Below are 17,966 nucleotides of genomic sequence, written 5' to 3'. Positions count from 1 at the left end.
CACATGACTGAACATGGCTGCCACTAGAAAAGTGACTAATTTGTTTTTGTTTCCTGGTGTACACCAGACAAATATTTACTGGTGGCTTTTCCCTGTCAACTTAGGAATATGTTCAATCTGCATATCGCATTCACAACCATTAGCCAAGATTATACAGTGTTGACACTATCGAAGAGCAATGACTTTCTCAAGAGATAACATCACCGAGAATACTTTCTGCAGTTTTGTAGAAACAAAGAAAAAAAAAGGAACAAAATAATGATTAAACCAAGTTCCATTTCTCAAAAAAGTGCTACCAGTAATAACAGTTGACAGCCTCATTCTTTGGCCTATGTAGATATGTGAGAAAGCTTGTCCGTAGCTTATCATGGGTCGGTGGTTTTTTCCAGGTTCTTCCTCTACCATTAATACTGGCCGCCACGTACAGCCTATCGTCTGCTGAAAAATGGCATTAAACCCTACAACAGCAACAGCAACAACAAAACCTCATTCATTCCATTAAAACATGACTATCAGTGAGACAGAGTTTGTTCATGAAAAATCATTTGTACCTATCTATCTCTACATCATCATTGGCAGACATTGAATCTTTCAATATCATTATGAACAAACAGTTTAAATCTGTCTTAAATGGGCATCATATTACCTCTTTACATAACTGAATAGTTAACAATTTCAACAAGAAAGTGATGGTTTGAGAACACCAGTTATAAAAACTATATCCCAAAACTACATTATGTTGATTTTACAACTTTTAATATAAGAGGCCATCCATTTAGTATGTATGCAAAAATTTGGCAATGCTTGACATCTCCCCCCATACACATGTGTACTTATTTACACACCCCCAACCTGAATATGTACCCCCAACCCGCAGCCTATATTTAATCCACGTAGAAACCGTAAAGGTTTATTATTAATAATAACATGTTTAATAAAACACAGTCCACTGATGTTGAATGTCTGGCTGCATAACTTCAATCAGTTTGTCTAGTGTCCACTAAAATTCAAACGCCGACTGAACCAGTCAAACAGGATACATATTAGACAAATTGTTGAGGTTTCACCCCACCCCCCGTTGCCTATGCATACGTACATTATCAGTAGATCCTTACCATATGCAAGCGTATGCATCTGGGTTACCCCCCCCATGCATACGTACTAAATTGATGGCCCGTAACCTGAAAAAATGGTATAATTAGTATGCATAGTTACTGAAGTAATTCAAGATCTTCATGTAAATCCATTTACAAAGTTTTAAAAAATTTGATAAGCAAATAGTCTTTATCTAGAGGAACAAGCTCAGTCAAATATCTGAGTAATACTGTCCTCATATTCCAATAAAAAACAACTGTATCAGCTTATTCATTAATTTGCAGTAAAATCAGATCGGGATATTTTGTCTCCAGAGTGGTAGCAACCTTGGCAAATCAGATGTTCAAACTCTTCCAAGATCTTGAAACATTTGAATTGCAATACTACCCAAACCATAGCCCCCAAGGTGACAACAAGCAAATGTTGATACATGAACACTAAAGCATTCATAAAAAACTTTAATGTGCATTTCAAGGCAACTAATGTTGACCTGGATTATACATATTAAATCCTCCTCAAATTGTTTTTATTTCTTTCTTTGTTTAACGTCTTTTCTCAGCACATGGTTGGCTTATACATGGCAACCAGTATATCCAGTGAAAAAAAGAAACCAGAAAAATCTTGGGATGAACCTCAGACTCCAATGCTCGCCAAGCTGGAGACTCCAACCCATGTAGATAGGCGAGATGTAAGTGTCCCAATTAACTTTGCATATATGCCATCATTCAACTTCACCAATATCCACTTTCAAATCTCAACATTAATTGGTTTGTTCATCAATGTGCATACAATTTGGTGTGTGTGTGTGTGTGTAATCAATTTGCAAATTGCATTTTGTATGCCTGGTTCCCATGCTTTTCTAAAGAAAAATTTCCAGGTCATTTCTAAGGTTTTTCCAGGTTGAAATTACATTTTTCAAGGTTCACATATGACCATTACTGAATGGAACTAAAGAACATTTTAGATTATAAAACATGCATTTTTTAAATCTAAAGATGTTTCTCTTTCAAGACTCTCCCAAAACATCAAAGTCAGAAAAGATGATCATGCACAAAACCACAAAATGTATCACACGAAATAAGTTTGATTATATTCCTATAAATTAGCAAGTAAAGTCATTTCAATGTACAGAAGAATTTTTTTAATTATTTTGCAGCATTATGTTGCTAAGTGAGAAAAACATAATGAACATAAATAATGTTTTGTTTCCTTTCAAACCTTTAATTCTAATGAATTCTATAGCAATATATTTATATACATTTCATAGAAAGTAACATTTCCTATTACAGTATAAAAAAGAAAAAAAACCCCGAAATAATTAGAATTTTGCCTTGTAATGAAAGAATTTAACCCTAATTAATCTGTGCCAATAAAATCCCAAACAAAATTTTTCAAACAACCTAATCTCTTTAAGATGCTCTGTTTGAAAATCCATCATTTATAAAACATTTTCAAAAGGGTTGATTTAAATTTTGACAAAAGACCTTCAAAATTAAATACTGTTGTGTAAACAAAGACTGAATTTTATGAAGATACAACTTGTAATTCGTTAAACCAGTCCCCAAACATGTATTGATACAGGAGTTTGTATCGTTTTTTAATATATACAATGCTGTAAGGCATTTATGTGCACCTAAGGTTTCCGTCTCCAATACTGAAGTAAAACGCATGCCGAATTCGACCGACCGACGAAAATAAAATACTGTAATGCTTACCATTTGAAAAGAGGCAATTGTCACCACAATATTCTGTTCAAAATAATATTAATTTTGGACCCATGGGATACCACCACCGTGTTTTCATGACTCGCGATATGTCGGCCAATTCTGCGCACAGCTTTGAAATGATGTAATGTTTATCCATCGGGCTACAGAAATGAAATGCATTACTATGGACTGTTTCTGTCAGCAATTCAGTAGAGTAATTTGATCAGGTTTATAGCTAGTTTTACAAGATGCAACATAACAATGCCAATAAATGGCAAGCGATATTAAGCTAACTAAACCGATCTTGTAAAAAAATGAGTAAAATTCAATATTTTATTTTTTTTTAAAAATGAGCTATTATGTGGAAGAGAAACAACAATGAACAAGGTGTAATCTGTTTACGTCTTGTTTATGTGGAAAAATACTAAAGAATTTAGAAACAGACTATGCGCCTGGAAATTTAGTGAGAATCCAGTTTTAATGGCAAGCTGACATGTTGGGCAACAGACGATTTTGTATGTGTGGGACAACTTCTTGCAAAATTGGAAACTTTGATTAAGCACAGGAGTCTGACATTTTATCAATCAAGTATGGTGAAATCTCTGACATTAAATCACTCATCCAGTAATATAACAAAGGAGTACAAGCATGACCACAACCCTCCGCTTGCTTCGACTGTTCCCATGCGTCTTTTATCACTTCAGAATCACAAGACGACTGAAAAACTACACATATACATTCAAAAGACAGTGATGTACCAAAGTATAACTCTCCAATCCGGCGAATTGACCTTTATTTTCACCATTATTTTCTCAGAAATGGGGAGTATTATAATCGTTATGTCGTTAATCATCAGTCAGACAAGATGAAACTACGGCATAGATGAAACCTGACCCAGTACTCGCCATTTGCATTACTAGTCACAGGACTTCACAAATCTCAAATGAGGACATCGGATGTCCAAATTTCATGTGATATCAACAACAAACTCATTTATAATGTTGTTGTACAGAAATTCAATTATATTAAATGAAAGTTAGATACCTTTTGTAAAATCCAGCAATCTGGCCAGTCTGATTTATCAAGCAGAGATCACATGTGAACAGGGTGGTCACGTGATACAACAATCCTCCAAATGTTGTTCTTGGAATATACAATTATGGAGAATTTTGTGTTCTTTTGTTTTTTGTGTTTTATTATAACTAGTATACAATTTTCAGTTTAAATTTTTTTTCTCTCTCTACAACATTGGAAAGGTGGGTTGTTAGATATGTGTACAGTACTCATGTGACTAGCAATGCAAATCGCGAGCACCAGGTCACATTTAATCAACGACGTAGTTTTACCTTGTATTTCAGCAGATTAAAAACATAACGATGTTACAACTCAAAATTTCTGAGAAAATGTGTAATTTTCATATCGATTTCATGCACGTATCACTTGATCTAGCAACGTTTAAAGTTTGCTAGGCCATCCGTCTAAGCTTTGCCACCATCTTATTGGCCTCTTGTGATGCTAGATTGGTTTTCATACCTTCCATGTAAGGAAAGATACGGATATCAAGCTGACTTTGAAATTAAAAGTCTACTAGATGAATCTCTAATCCACTGGGCATTTGGATTGACTCGGCATATCTTTTTATTGCAAGCAACCAAATAATCCACAGCGCACCCTCCAAATATTCTGGCTAGAACTCGACAAATTTAACTCACGATCTGTTTAGTTACAACTCAATTACGTGATTGTTTCTGGCGTCAAGTGGTGGCAGAAAATTCCAGGGTTTTCCGCAGACTTTCATCAATATTTGCAAAAAATTTCAGGACTTTTCATGGTTGAAAAAAAAAATAATCATTTTTCCTGACTTCCCGTTAACGTAGGGACCCTGTGTATGGGTTAGATCCAAAGCAAATTTGCTAATGAGGCTTGCGTGACAATTTCTGTATGCATTCAGCTCAAAACCAATTAGATGAAGTGAATTTTGGAATGGAGGTGAAATGCAAAATGTCAAGTAACACCAATAGACCCTACAACTGGTCATTTTATGAAATATGCACATTTTTGCATTTCAGTTGCATGTATCTGCATTTCAGCTATCATCTTGTCATTTTACAGTCTTGGAAATGCATTCACTCAGTTTTGCGAACCTAGGTATAACAGTATATATACAGGGTGCTAATTAGCTAAATGCAAAAGCTTAACTGAAATCCGTAAATTGTGAAATGTTGGCCAAAGTGTCCTTTTGTGGCAAGGGTGTAGTACTAATAGAGGGACATTCAATCATCCAATTTGACGATTTCAGCATAAACAGAGCACGAGATATAAAACAAGATTATGAAAGTCAATAAAGCAAGAAATATAGGTCATTCTGACCTACTTCTGTGACAAGGTTGTAATAAATGTCAATATTCATCTCTCAAACAACCTTTATGACTCTAGCAATAACATTACATGTATGTGGTACCAACAGAGATGCTTGCATGAACAAAGAGCAAGAAATGCTTTTGAAGCATTACATTTAACCAAAGTCAGAAGTATGAAATAAAGGTTGTAAAGGTCAGATCAACAATGCATGCTAAAACCAAAAGTTGACTGCCAAATAGGGGGATTACTACAGCGATGCACTCACCTTTGATTGACCAGGACCTGAAGGATCCCAATCAGCAACATATGTATCTGATGAAGAAAGTTCCCTTAATATTTAAAAATACTATATAGACAAGAATTCTGATCAAATTTTTCTGCATATTAAGGCTTGCTCAGATTTAAAAAGCTCATTTTTGTTACAACATGGAGATTCAGGTGAAGAAATTCACACATCATAGCAAGCTAGGGTATATAGTACACCTACCTACATCTTTGATGAAACAGTATCCCCACCCCCTTAAAAAATAAAAAATACTTGAGACACCAGACCAACAAGAATGCATAATCTAAAACAGGTGTTGGCAACCTATGGCCAGTGTGCCAATGGTACATGGTAAGAATTGTAACTTTGTAATGTATGGACTAAAAAAAGATAAATAAAAGGGACAAATACAACTTGACATGAAGCACCCCGCACAACTGTTCTAAAAGTCTGATGTCTGATGTAGAATCAAATTTCAACATCTTCACAGAATTATCAAAATTGTCATCAATTTGTGATTTTGGAAGATTCAGTTTTGAACTTTTGCAAGTTTAACATTTGGTGGCACAATTTAACTTACTAAATGTTAAAATTTCTCGATTCCAAAGTTGGCTATGAAAATAAAAACAATTTAAAACCATGTGGACATTTGTTCCTTATAGACTCCAGACATTTGTTCCTTATAGACTCCAAGCTTTCTTTGTACACTGAATGTTAGCTGCAACAGGTAGCATCTGCACGAAGGAGCTTAATGTTTTATTGCTACATGGGGAACAAGTTAAATAGCCCCACCCATTTGTTTTTATTTAAAGAAAAGCAAGGTACTTGGAAAGAATAATCTTAAATGGTTCATTATACAGCACAATGGCTATAAATAAATAAAAAATTCAAAGCTTTAGAAATTTAAGGTTCCAATATATTTTCTCCATACAGCTATCATTACATGACCCATAGACAAATATTAAAAAAAATCAATGTAGTTTCATTTTGGAGGGGTGCGGGTGTGTGTGTTTCAATTACTTTTAATTTTGTGATACTGACTGGTCACTGACACGGAGTAAGATCCCACACCATCCTGGGATTGAGGATAACTGGATCCCATACAGTTCTGGAATTGTGGAGACGTAGAGGCAGTAGGATCTCGTTTCCTCCCCTTGCAAGCCTGCAGACTCAGCAAGTCCCAAACCTCAATGGACCCAAGAAGGCTGAATGAACAACTGTTCATAAGTGTGATCTGAGTACATGCCATACAGGTGGGTGAGTGTCCCATTGGAATTTAATACCCCCACATTCACACTGTCATGACACAGGTGGCACATAAGGCTTTGGTATGGCAGCAACAATGTGGATGGTCTACAGCCCTATGTGTGTTAATATACCACAGAATACACTCCCATGTATTAGCCTCTATATTCCTCTGCCACGTCTCTTTGGGCTGATCCCTCTTTCATCTCAATTTGAAGTCCAACAGAAGGCTGATTTTGGCTGTATATACAGTGACATTTGGCATACATGAACCAGCCAGTACCATCTTTTCTTCACAATCTGGTCAAAGAAATGATAAACTTAAAAATATTCCACATAACGATTTGTTAAAAAAACATGAAAAGGAATACAATTGCAAACTAAAAATGGCAGCAAATACTTGCCATATCAACAGAGAAAAAGCTTCATTACGAAAAGAGTTTTTGTTCAGTTCTTTCTAACATGCCAATTTCATCAGAGACTGTGGGACTGAAATTTCTGCTTCTTCAGTTAGAAGCGAAAGACATTTTGGTAGTCCTCACAAAATATCAGCTGAACTATGCAGTCATCATCAGAAGCAGAAAAATGTCAAATACATCTTGGATGGATACTTCACACATGATACACCATCTATAGGACATGCATCTGATTTCTTAGCTCATACAGAAACTTTGTTAACATCTGAACACGTACGCTAGATGAAAATGTCAAGTCGGCAGAATTCTTTTTCTCATTTAAAAGATTTTAGGGAGGAAAAAAGAAACAAATTTTTTTTAGTCACCTTGTAGTCCAATGTCAGACCCCCGATTTCATTTTGACCACCTTGTCAGCACAGGCTCCAGGTTTAAAACCTAACAGCTTATTGCTGGATGTTCCTTGCTAGATATTTCTTGTTGACGAACAACCTGAGCTGAAAAATAAAGGACGTACATTAAAATCGTTATGCTTACACGGACCTTTCACTGACAGTGCAGACCTGCCAAAGTAACAAGACTGCAGTAAGGCAAATTTTTTGGGAAGGGTGAAACAAAACATCATATACAGCTATTGTCAAGTTGGAAAATGTGCATTTGAAAAGTTCAAAAGCTATATTTGAGACTGATGCAGCCATGGTAGATGTTTGTAATTTACACAATGACATTAATTACCTCCAATTGTGAGCAATTACTGCATGTAGGTAATATTTAGAAATTAATAAATATTTTCTTTTATCAGCAGGTGTCCTTTGATATAAGACAGGTTTGAATGTATTTATATGCATAAAAGATGTAGTCATCCCTCCAGTCCTCAGATAAAGTTACGGGCTTGAATGTGATATCATTATGACATCATCTGGCACAAAGCTTATCATCACAGGACTTTGGCCAAGTATCTCTACAGCTGTGCAAGATATGAAAAGTATGATTTGTCCAAATCATCTATCTTTTCATGTTGGACATAAAACCCACGTAAAAATAAAAAAACTGTCAAGACGTTGGTTGATCCCGTTCAACATTGTTTTTTTTGTTGTGCTCAAATGTGAACTCTATAATTCTTAGTTTATTTTTTCCAGGCCTCTACATTTTGCCAGTGTTCTAAAAACTATGTGCATGTAATGTTGGGCAGTGAAAAACAGACAAAAACAAAGTAGAAAGCCACAATTACAGAATTTCACTGTAAACATCTGCATGTTGCAGAATGAATGGTGTTGGCATCTAAATGATTCATCCCAGCATGAAGAAAATCCATCAAGGGGGTTTAGGATATGTAAACAACTTTAATAACTTGAACCAAAACCTATTTTTTCTTTCCTTCTGCAAAGACTAACTTAAGAGTAAATCCCAATGGGGGCTGGATCATCCTAAGTATGAAGAAAATCCATCACGCGGTTAAGGAAATATAAACCTGAGATGTTTATTAGTCTTGAATATAGTCCAACATAAATAGCCATTAGTTATTTTACCAACAGTCATTTCAACTTGAATCTATTTCTCACTCCCTTTTCAAGTGATCTGATATCTGCACCAATATCTAAAACTATTATGGAAATTATTTTCTTAAACATCAGAAAAGCTTTTCTTTACAGCCAATTTCTTTAAGATACAACACATACAAGTGACAAATATGCTTCTCACTAGTTGAAACCAGTAAAAGCCACAATTTCACTGTTTACATGCAACAGTCAAAACATTGGTTCATCAACACTGCAATCTAGTGTTTATACATCTAATGAAAAACTGAATGCAGATAACAACAGTATTTGTCCAAATGCCGAAAATTCTGGACACCTGCCAAAATATCTCCAGGTCAGAAATCTGAAAACTTGATTGCAAAAATATATACTTGGTTCATGCTTCATTTCAACATCATCACGAATTCAAATGTTACTCCAGCACATGGACTGGAATCTCCAATTTATAAGATACGGTCTCGATGTGATGTACAAATGGGTCACAGGAAACAGGTAACATTTTCTTGTGGTGCGACCATCAAAACGGGAACAAGTTGTTGTTATGGCATGCAATGTACACCTCAAACACGATCAAATTTACTTAAAATAATTAGATTACACATTTTATATTTTGGATTAGAATACAAGTCAAAGAATTGCACTTTCCTTTGCCATGACTGTGGCCATGAGGCATGGACAGTGGCTTTGGTATATGATGCCATCTAGCCATGAGATACAATGGACACTTGTTTTATGAAACTCTCACCAAAGGAAAAAAGTTGTGAAAAGGACATGCAGAGACATAATTACAATATGCTCAAATTAGGATCCGCATATAAAAAACAAGTTTGTTAAATTTCAGTCAAATCTAGAGGTAGAACAATTCATGTACACCATACTAATATACACACACACACACACACACACATGTGTATTTGCATTATCTGGATTGCAGATATTTAAACACAAAACTTGATGCTTTGGATTTATTATGATACTGAACACTTGAATTGTGCATGTGAAACCTTTGGCCTAAAAACTGGTTGTATCCAGTTATATTTCGATCACAAGATGTGCCTTAAAAATCACTAACGGAACTGTGCTTTGGAATAAGCTAAGTTCTCCACATTAAGCCACTGAGAATACCTGGCTGTTAAAACTTGTATGACACAGCTAAAACCAAATTTAATTATCAATTTTAAATGAGCTCTAACAATCTTAATTTTAACCCAAATTTAAGGATTTAGGCCAAAACAGGTTTAAAGGTGAAATTGGGAGAGGCGACTATTGCCCCCACCTCTTGCCCCAATGTGCAAGTGCCCACGGGACGCACCATTTCTCCCTGTGAGATGCCTCATTTTCCCCCAGGACAATTTCCCATTTTCATATTCTGGTCAGCTGTGGCTAAAGTGCATGCTAGCTAAAGGTTAAACTGAAGTACAGAAGCATAAAGCCAATGTGACTAATTAACAATTAATCTGTATCACTGCATTTATCTTGTGAAAAGGACTGCGTTCAGACATAATTTTAAAGAAACCATGCGCTACAGTGTGTGTATATATGCACTAGCAATTGATTGGCAAATAAATGATGCCAAATTTTTTTGTAACTTGCGACTTAATTTTAACAGTTCAAATCTGCAGTCACAAGTTACCATAAATGTGGCAACTGTTTCCCACATTTTACATCCCACCTTATTTCATTTTGTTTAAATCTAAAGGCATGTAAAACTGTTTAATAAATGAAATATTTACTCTGAATTAGTTCTCTGGGGGCACATATACTGCTTGGTATATTGTATTTCATTCCTTTTAATTTAATCATAGTAATTAAAGTTTATAGTACTGTTGTAGAGTTTTAACAAATCTGAAATTTACGTGAATAATGATAAATCTTCACATTCTATTTACTGAAGAAGAAAAATAACTTTGTAGTGTGATATTAATTATTTGGTCACAGCAGTATTCACAAGTAATAAAATAGAATATAGCATAGGTGGATTGCATACAATAAATCTATTTTTGTATGTTTTTGTTGGGTTTTTTAGAAATGAAAATTGATAATGTAATAATCGGGAGTTCTCTACGAAATATCAGGAGATACAAGACTGGGAGGCAGGTGTGGAAATACCTCCTAAATCGGTTGGGTTTTTTTTTCGTCTTGAGAGTTGACATGAACTGTCTGGGTTTGTGGAATTTCAGTCAGGGCTTATGAGTTTGTTTAGGTCAGCAGCTCGGATCCTGTGTCTAAAACTTTTTTCTTTTGAGCTCTGTTGATAGATTTTTTTACTTGATATTTTAAAAAAAAATCAGATGAAATCAGCAATACCACAAACAACCAAAACAGATTTATTCCTTCACTGGTTACAAAGTAAATCCACCCCCACCCCAAAAATACACATCCCATCTATACTCACAAGTCCAACTGTAAACTGCGTAGATTTAAATGCACCAGCAGCTCTTGGTCTATACAGTCTGTTAGATGTGATCAGTAAATACACCTTGATCCAACATGTGGCAAAATGTCTAATGTGTGCATGTGTGTGTGACAGTGGGCTCCCACATTTGTCACCAGATCAATTTCTTAAACTAATCTTGGAATAACTGTGCAAAATGCTAAGATGATATAAATTTCTTTTAAAATATTTTACATCGACTGTATTACTTACGGAAACAATCATTATGAGAAAATCACACAATGAGCCAAGTCTATCATGATTCACTTTCATTTCTGGTGTGCCAATTTTCAAGATATTATGGTTGCTATAACAATCTTCAGGATATTGTAGTTGCTACAAACCATAAATAAAACTATCCTACATGAACTGTCTTGACTATAAAAAGCTACTGGGGTTCAAAGTAGATATATACATTTAAGTATCCAAAATATGCATTTCTTTCAACATGACAAAAAGCAATTGCCAACAAAATGAATAAATTCACAGTATTTGAAAATCCTGTACCAATATCTCTGTTTAGAATCAGAAAACAAAATGACTGGAAGAATCCATTCTTATAATGACACAGTCAGAACTTTACCAAGTAATAAACATGCTGGTGTATTATAAAGAAAATTTCATAATTAAAGGTAGAAAACACGTGATAACCTTAAAGGCAGAGTCAAATAAACTTGACAATATACACTAATTTATTCAAAAGGTTGAGGTATTAGGACTTTATCTGGAAGATTGTGAAAATACTCGTCTGACTGAACCAAGTTGTCTACAATGTTGTCATTCCACACTCTCAGGGAACTGTTTGTCAACACAATTGCTCAGTGAGAGAGTTCAATTGTCATCATGCAGTGTGAAAAAACTTTCAATTCAAACACTGCCTTTTATGTCAACAAGATTTCAGATCCAACCACATAATTTTTTGTAAGCTAATGTCTTCAAACTGAAATACAAATGTACAAACTACCTGAGACTCTTGCAGTGAGACATACTTGGGACCCTGGGAATGCACTTTCAATGTGGAGTTGTCACTTGTTGATGCAATTTTGAATTATGTAAAATTTAATATTAACTCAATGAATAATTAGAATAATCTTGCACATGTTTGTAAAAAACTGCCCCCGCCCCCCCCCCCCCAAGTACAATGGATATACATGCATAAATTGAGCAGTCATTAATTTCAATTGTTTTCAGTTTTAGTTTAACCAGTACCAAATCTTGTCAAAGTCTGCTCAGTGAGGATTATAAATATGGACATATCAAATTAAAGTCTTCAACTTTATGAGTTTCAGTTTCATTTAATAGCTATAAATGAATTTTGACATACTACATACATGTCAACCCTAGGGAAATTTAAGCCACAACTGTTTTGTAATAGAAGTGGTAGAAAAGCAGAAACTGGGCATAGAGTTAAATCTATACATTGCATGCCATAATTACAAGCAACTATAAAAAATATACATTTATTGTTGCTACTAGCCTGGATCTGAAGCTGGTGGGCAAAATCCATGCAGATTAGTACCACAATAAAAAAACAAAAAAGTGCTTACAATTTATTTATGTACAACATTCACTTCAACTAATCGACATGTCTAAATTTTGCTGAATGATCATGAGTCCACAAATATTAGAATGAGCATAGGAAATAAAATTTTGAAACTAAAAAAAGGGTAGAATATACATGCCATACGACAGAGGAAGATGCTTTCAATGTGAAAATAGCTTTTGTCCAGTCATTTTGAACAAACTAATTTTAATCAGAGAACATTTGACTGAAATTTCTGCTTCTTCAGTTAGAAGCGAAAGACATTTTGGTAGTCCTCACAAAATATCAGCTGAACTATGCTGTCATCATCAGAAGCAGAAAATGTAATGCTACATACATGCCAACCCCTGGCGAGGAAAAAGTGTAATCCAAGTGGACAAAAAGAGTTATCTGAGCAGAAAAAGAGTAATCCACATATAACATGACACAAATTCAATGAGAATATGTATGCAATGATTTATTTATCCCACAGAACTTTTAACATTAATTAGTGCTTCAAGTTTTTGTATATGTAACACTTTGAGCATTAAAAAGCAAGAGATTCTCATTGCATTTCAAAACACTTTGGACCAGCTGAGACTAAATGTTTTGTTTAGAGTGACAACTTGATACTTCAGGAGTTCTCCTTCTAATTTATCAGCAGCATAGTGCATCCTATGACAGAGACAACCTGATATGAACAATGATGGAAGCATTGACTAACACAGCTGGTCTATTGGTTAATAATGCTCAGTGATGCAAATGTAGAAAATTACAGAATGTGCCTAATGAAAGCCAAGTGTTGGTTACTTAATCTCCCACTTAGGCAGACTTGCCAACCCTAAGAAGATCATCTCAGTAAGCTAGCCGATTGTTTTTCTCAAGTTTGACCAGTTTTCCATAAGGTGCAACAAAATGTGTCCTGTTTTGTCAAGCTGGAAAATGTGCGTTAAAAAACATTCTGTATTCCAAACCATACAGACCCATATCATTGCTTATAATCTACCTGTCATACATGTACTAATATAATAAATGCACATGTGTGACTGATAGTTAAACTGTAAGCAATGATACAAGAGCCTGCATACCAAATTAATTTATCGACCTTAAACATTATGCTCATCTGTAAAGTGTGTAAAGTAAACAGACACCTTCAGTTCCAAACCCTATGCAGCTCAATGGCTTGTTGCTATATCTCTACTTGACGTAATTTTTAGTATCTCCTGCAACATGACATGCTCAAAATGATATGTGATTTCCAATAAATGTAATTGTGCCTCTTCCTACTTTTATTCAGAACCATCCGAGTATTCCTTTTCATTCTTCTGTAGTGATTATTAAAACATTTTTAAGAGGCTTGTTTTTGTTTTTTTCCTTTTGTCTTCAACATGCATTAGTAGCAGGATGCCATAAAAAAAAATATGACCTCCAATTTGCACACGCAGATGCTTCACATGGAAAAATATGTACAGTTTAAAGTGTTTGAGGTACTACTATAACGTTATTCTGATTCTCTAATTAATTCCACTAAAGCAATTATGAAACTCAGACCCAAATAAAACAAGGCTGAGCAATTATCTGGAATATACCCCAATGACCACATCTCTGTAGTTGTTCCTTTTATTCCGCAAGTCCGTATTTTAAGGGTCATTTTCATCAGATTTATGGCAAATTCTTAAGAGTTGGCAGTCACGCCTGCTGTGTTGTTGTTGTTGTTGTGGGGTTTAACGCCATTTTTCAGCACACGATAGGCTATACATGGCGGCCAGTATTAATGGTGGAGGAAGAACCCGGGAAAACCTCGTAAAGAACCACCGACCCACGAGAAGCTACTGGCAAGCTTTCTCACATACCCAGATTGGCTGAATCCAAGAATCGAACCTGCGCAGACAGAGGTGAGATGGCAGTGATCCGTAACGGAGAGTGCTTTAGACCACTCGGGGCCCCCACGCCTGCTGTGTAGAGTTAGTATTATGGTAGCAGGTACAAGTGCCAAGCTTGAAATTCTACGGTTTTTCAATTAACACCAAAAAACAAAATTAACAAAATTAAAAATAAAGAAGAGGCCCTTTCCTGATACATTTCAGCACATATAATTTCCCATAATTACAAGGAAAGCATATAAAAACGAGTCATTACTCACTTTAATCTACACTGAGAATGGTATGCAATCATAAGGGTTCCCTAAAGGGACTGATGTTCAACTAGATGATACAAGACCATTTCTTCCTTTCAACTGCCTAGTGTTGAAACCATTTCTTCAGTGATCACACATTTTTAAAAGTAGCTTCTGTAGGCAAGAATAAGTGCAAAACAAAAGAGCAATTTTTAAGTGGGATACTGTCTGCATTTTTAAAAAGTTTTATGCAGACTCAAATCTGCAGAAACATGCTTCTTGTTGGTTTTAAGTCCTTGACAACTCCATTGTACCACGGTGTTCCTCATTATGAATTAGTTGAGATGGTTTAGACAATTAGGCTTTACCTTTCGGAAGTGAACATTTCCAAACGCTTATTTATCAGGAAGATGTACAAGTAACATTTTCTGTCAGTAGGTATGGAGCCACCCCGACGACACAGGCTAGTTTCTTCTCCATCCATGTCCTCAAAGTTGCCAGACCTATTATGCAGCTTCATAGGGTCGTTAGACCCTGTGCTGCCTGCCAGGTATCGGTTTCCATTTTGATGATTGGCTTTCTCGATGGCAATAGTCACTGTACCACCACCTGAAAAATAAATAAATTACGTGAGTTAGGTGAGAGGAAGTGTTTCTGAAAATAGAGACAAGCAGCCAGGGGTCCACCCAATTCTTTTGCGTATTTCATGCAGTAACTTGGTAGGTGGTTTGAAGATTGGGTGCAGTGAAGGCATCGGTACTGTAAGTAAACACGAGGTATTTAAAAATACTGGCCTTTATTGTGAGGTGTCCTTGATATGAAAGTATCCCCCAAGACAGGCTTAAATGTATTTATATGCATTCAAATAACAGTGGTCCCTCCAGTCCTCAGATAAAATTACGGGCTTGAATGTGATATCATTATGACATCATCTGGCACAAAGCTTATCATCACAGGACTATAAGTATATATGATGCTAGACAAGGATATTTTTAAACAAAAAATAAAGAATAAAAGAATACATAGATGGAATTTTAAATGAACTTTAACCAAAACCTTAACTGCTGATGCCACCATAGAACTGTGTATTACTTTTCCACTCAAATGGCATGACAATGATAAAGTCTAGAATACTGTATATAGGTAGATTTGAGAGGTTTATAAATACTATCCTTTATTAGGTGTCTTTCATATAAAAGTATTTCCAAGATAGGTTTGAATGTATTTATATGCACTAAAGTCATAAATTGATCCCTCCAGTCCTCAGATAAAGTTACAGGCTTAAATGTGATATCACTATGACATTATCTAGCACAAAGCTTAGCTTCATAGGACTTGGGCCAATAATCTCTACAGCACCATCACAATTATTAAGTCCATGAAGTCAACCTATGAGCAAGCAATCTGCCCTATTAGAATGATGTTTCGTGGCAAAAGTTTTATTGAGTAATCCATGTAATGATGTGGGTAAGAATCTTGCATTGAAAAAGTATTGCTCCACATCAGGTGTTCTTTATGATAGAAATCCATTAATGGTTAAACTGCTAGGAACTGACTGACCACTTCCAAATTATCTTTTTAGCTCATGTGTAACACAGTACATGTAATTTTTATGTAAAGACCTCAATATTCTGTAAGCGTATGATAAGTATATATAATGCAGGGCACAGAAACTATTAAAGAAAAAACCGCACCAAATAAATATAAATAGAAGGATACATCAATGGAATTTTAACCAAAACCTTAACTGCTGGTGCCACCATAGAATTATGTATTATACTTTTCTACACAATTGAGCATGATAAAGAAACAGTCTGGAATACTGTATATAGGTAGATTTGAGAGGTTTAGATGTCTTTGATATAAAAGTATTTCCAAGACAGGTTTAAATGTATTTATATGCATTAAAGACATAGTCATCCCTCCAGTCCTCAGATAAAATTACGGGCTTAAATGTGATATCACTAAGACATCATCTGGCACAAAGCTTATCATCAGAGGACGTTGACCAATCATCTCTACAGCACCATCAATTACTAAATCTAAGCCAACCTATCACCAGGCAATCTGACTGACTATTTGTGGGTATTTTTATTGAGTAATCTGTGTAATGGTGTGCTAGATCCAACCTTGCATCCTTGAAGATCAAAATATGAAAACGGTTAGTCAATATGAAGTGTTCTTCATGCTGGAAAATGCATAATTGGCAGGAAATTGCTCAGTCCAATGCAAATTCAGTTTTTTTTTGCTTAAGTATAAACACTACTCCCTATAATATTTTGTGAGACTTCAAATGTTTTGTTATGGTACCAAAAAAAAAAAACCAAATGAAAAACCTTAACCAAGACGTTAACTGATGATACAGTTGTACAAGTGATCATTAAATCTCCCTTTGCAATCAAGCGGGGTTGATGATGAAAATAGTTGAGACTGCTAGAGGAACTCGGCCAATAATTAGGGAAATCAACGCAATTTCAGGATCTGACAGTTATCTAATTAATCATCTGCCTCAAATGTTTTTCACCCATCAACTTTACAAACTTCCTTCAAGTCTATAATTAAATACACTATTGGAAATTAGTACAAGCCTGGAAATCAGGTGCTCAAAAAATTAGGACCCAGATGCTTCAGTCACTTATAGCATACAGTCTCCATCTTTTCCATGACATAATGTACAACGTTTGGTAAATCCAGAATACAATGTCACTGTAATTCTTTTATGTCTATCTTTTACTAGCTCCCACTGACCCTTGGCAGGGGAGAGGCATAAAATGCAGATCCCTCATTGTTAGATATCACAGTAACAACTTTGGCATGTTTAAGGTTTGACTAATTTTGATTCAGCATTTCTTTTTGGGGCGGTATGGCTCAAAACAAATAAAGGGCATCACAATATCCCCTTCTAAAGCATATGACAAAAATTTGATACAACAAAGGTACTCTACATGCCAAGTCAGATAGTAATCAAATCTCTCATCATATTTCTCAGAGAGATTCCCATTACAAATTACATCATGTTGTGGAACAAGAGTACCTTCTAAAACACAAATTTCATCTTCAAGAGCCGTTAATTTTTTATGTAATACACAATAATGCTCATTTTAGATACTTGATTTTTGACACTACACTTTCTTGTCAGACATTTTTAAACTGAAAAACAAAATCATTACACACATGCATAATCTCATGCAATCTTAATTTACAATTTAGTGGCACAGGCTACATCTGTTTGTATCCCTTTTCCATGAATAAAGGAATCCAAAAGTGGGTG

The 17,966-nt window shown here is 35.2% G+C and overlaps 1 protein-coding gene and 3 non-coding genes across 4 annotated transcripts in view; all 4 read right to left on the bottom strand.

The window, feature by feature from the left end:
• LOC149771519 (uncharacterized) overlaps positions 1-17,966 on the bottom strand; it is a 67,628-nt gene that overhangs the window by 354 nt on the left and 49,308 nt on the right. The window contains exons 5-7 of the mRNA XM_089948352.1: positions 15,064-15,304; positions 7,454-7,582; positions 6,448-6,972 (exon numbers count right to left, since the gene is read on the bottom strand). Coding sequence (XP_089804478.1) covers positions 15,223-15,304 — 82 coding nt within the window. The 3' untranslated portion in view covers positions 6,448-6,972; positions 7,454-7,582; positions 15,064-15,222. The remainder of the gene's footprint in view (positions 1-6,447; positions 6,973-7,453; positions 7,583-15,063; positions 15,305-17,966) is intronic.
• Positions 5,553-5,626, bottom strand: LOC149771526 (small nucleolar RNA SNORD36). The gene has a single exon (XR_016418240.1). It is a non-coding gene; the product is annotated as a small nucleolar RNA SNORD36 (small nucleolar RNA).
• LOC149771525 (small nucleolar RNA snR60/Z15/Z230/Z193/J17) lies at positions 7,171-7,253 on the bottom strand. The gene has a single exon (XR_016418248.1). It is a non-coding gene; the product is annotated as a small nucleolar RNA snR60/Z15/Z230/Z193/J17 (small nucleolar RNA).
• Positions 12,836-12,918, bottom strand: LOC149771524 (small nucleolar RNA snR60/Z15/Z230/Z193/J17). The gene has a single exon (XR_016418256.1). It is a non-coding gene; the product is annotated as a small nucleolar RNA snR60/Z15/Z230/Z193/J17 (small nucleolar RNA).

This window comes from Sinohyriopsis cumingii, unplaced genomic scaffold (genome assembly GCF_028554795.1).
Source record: "Sinohyriopsis cumingii isolate HCF-2022 unplaced genomic scaffold, ASM2855479v2 utg001779l, whole genome shotgun sequence".
NCBI lineage: Eukaryota > Metazoa > Mollusca > Bivalvia > Unionida > Unionidae > Sinohyriopsis > Sinohyriopsis cumingii.
This window is presented reverse-complemented; position numbering and strand designations above follow the sequence as displayed.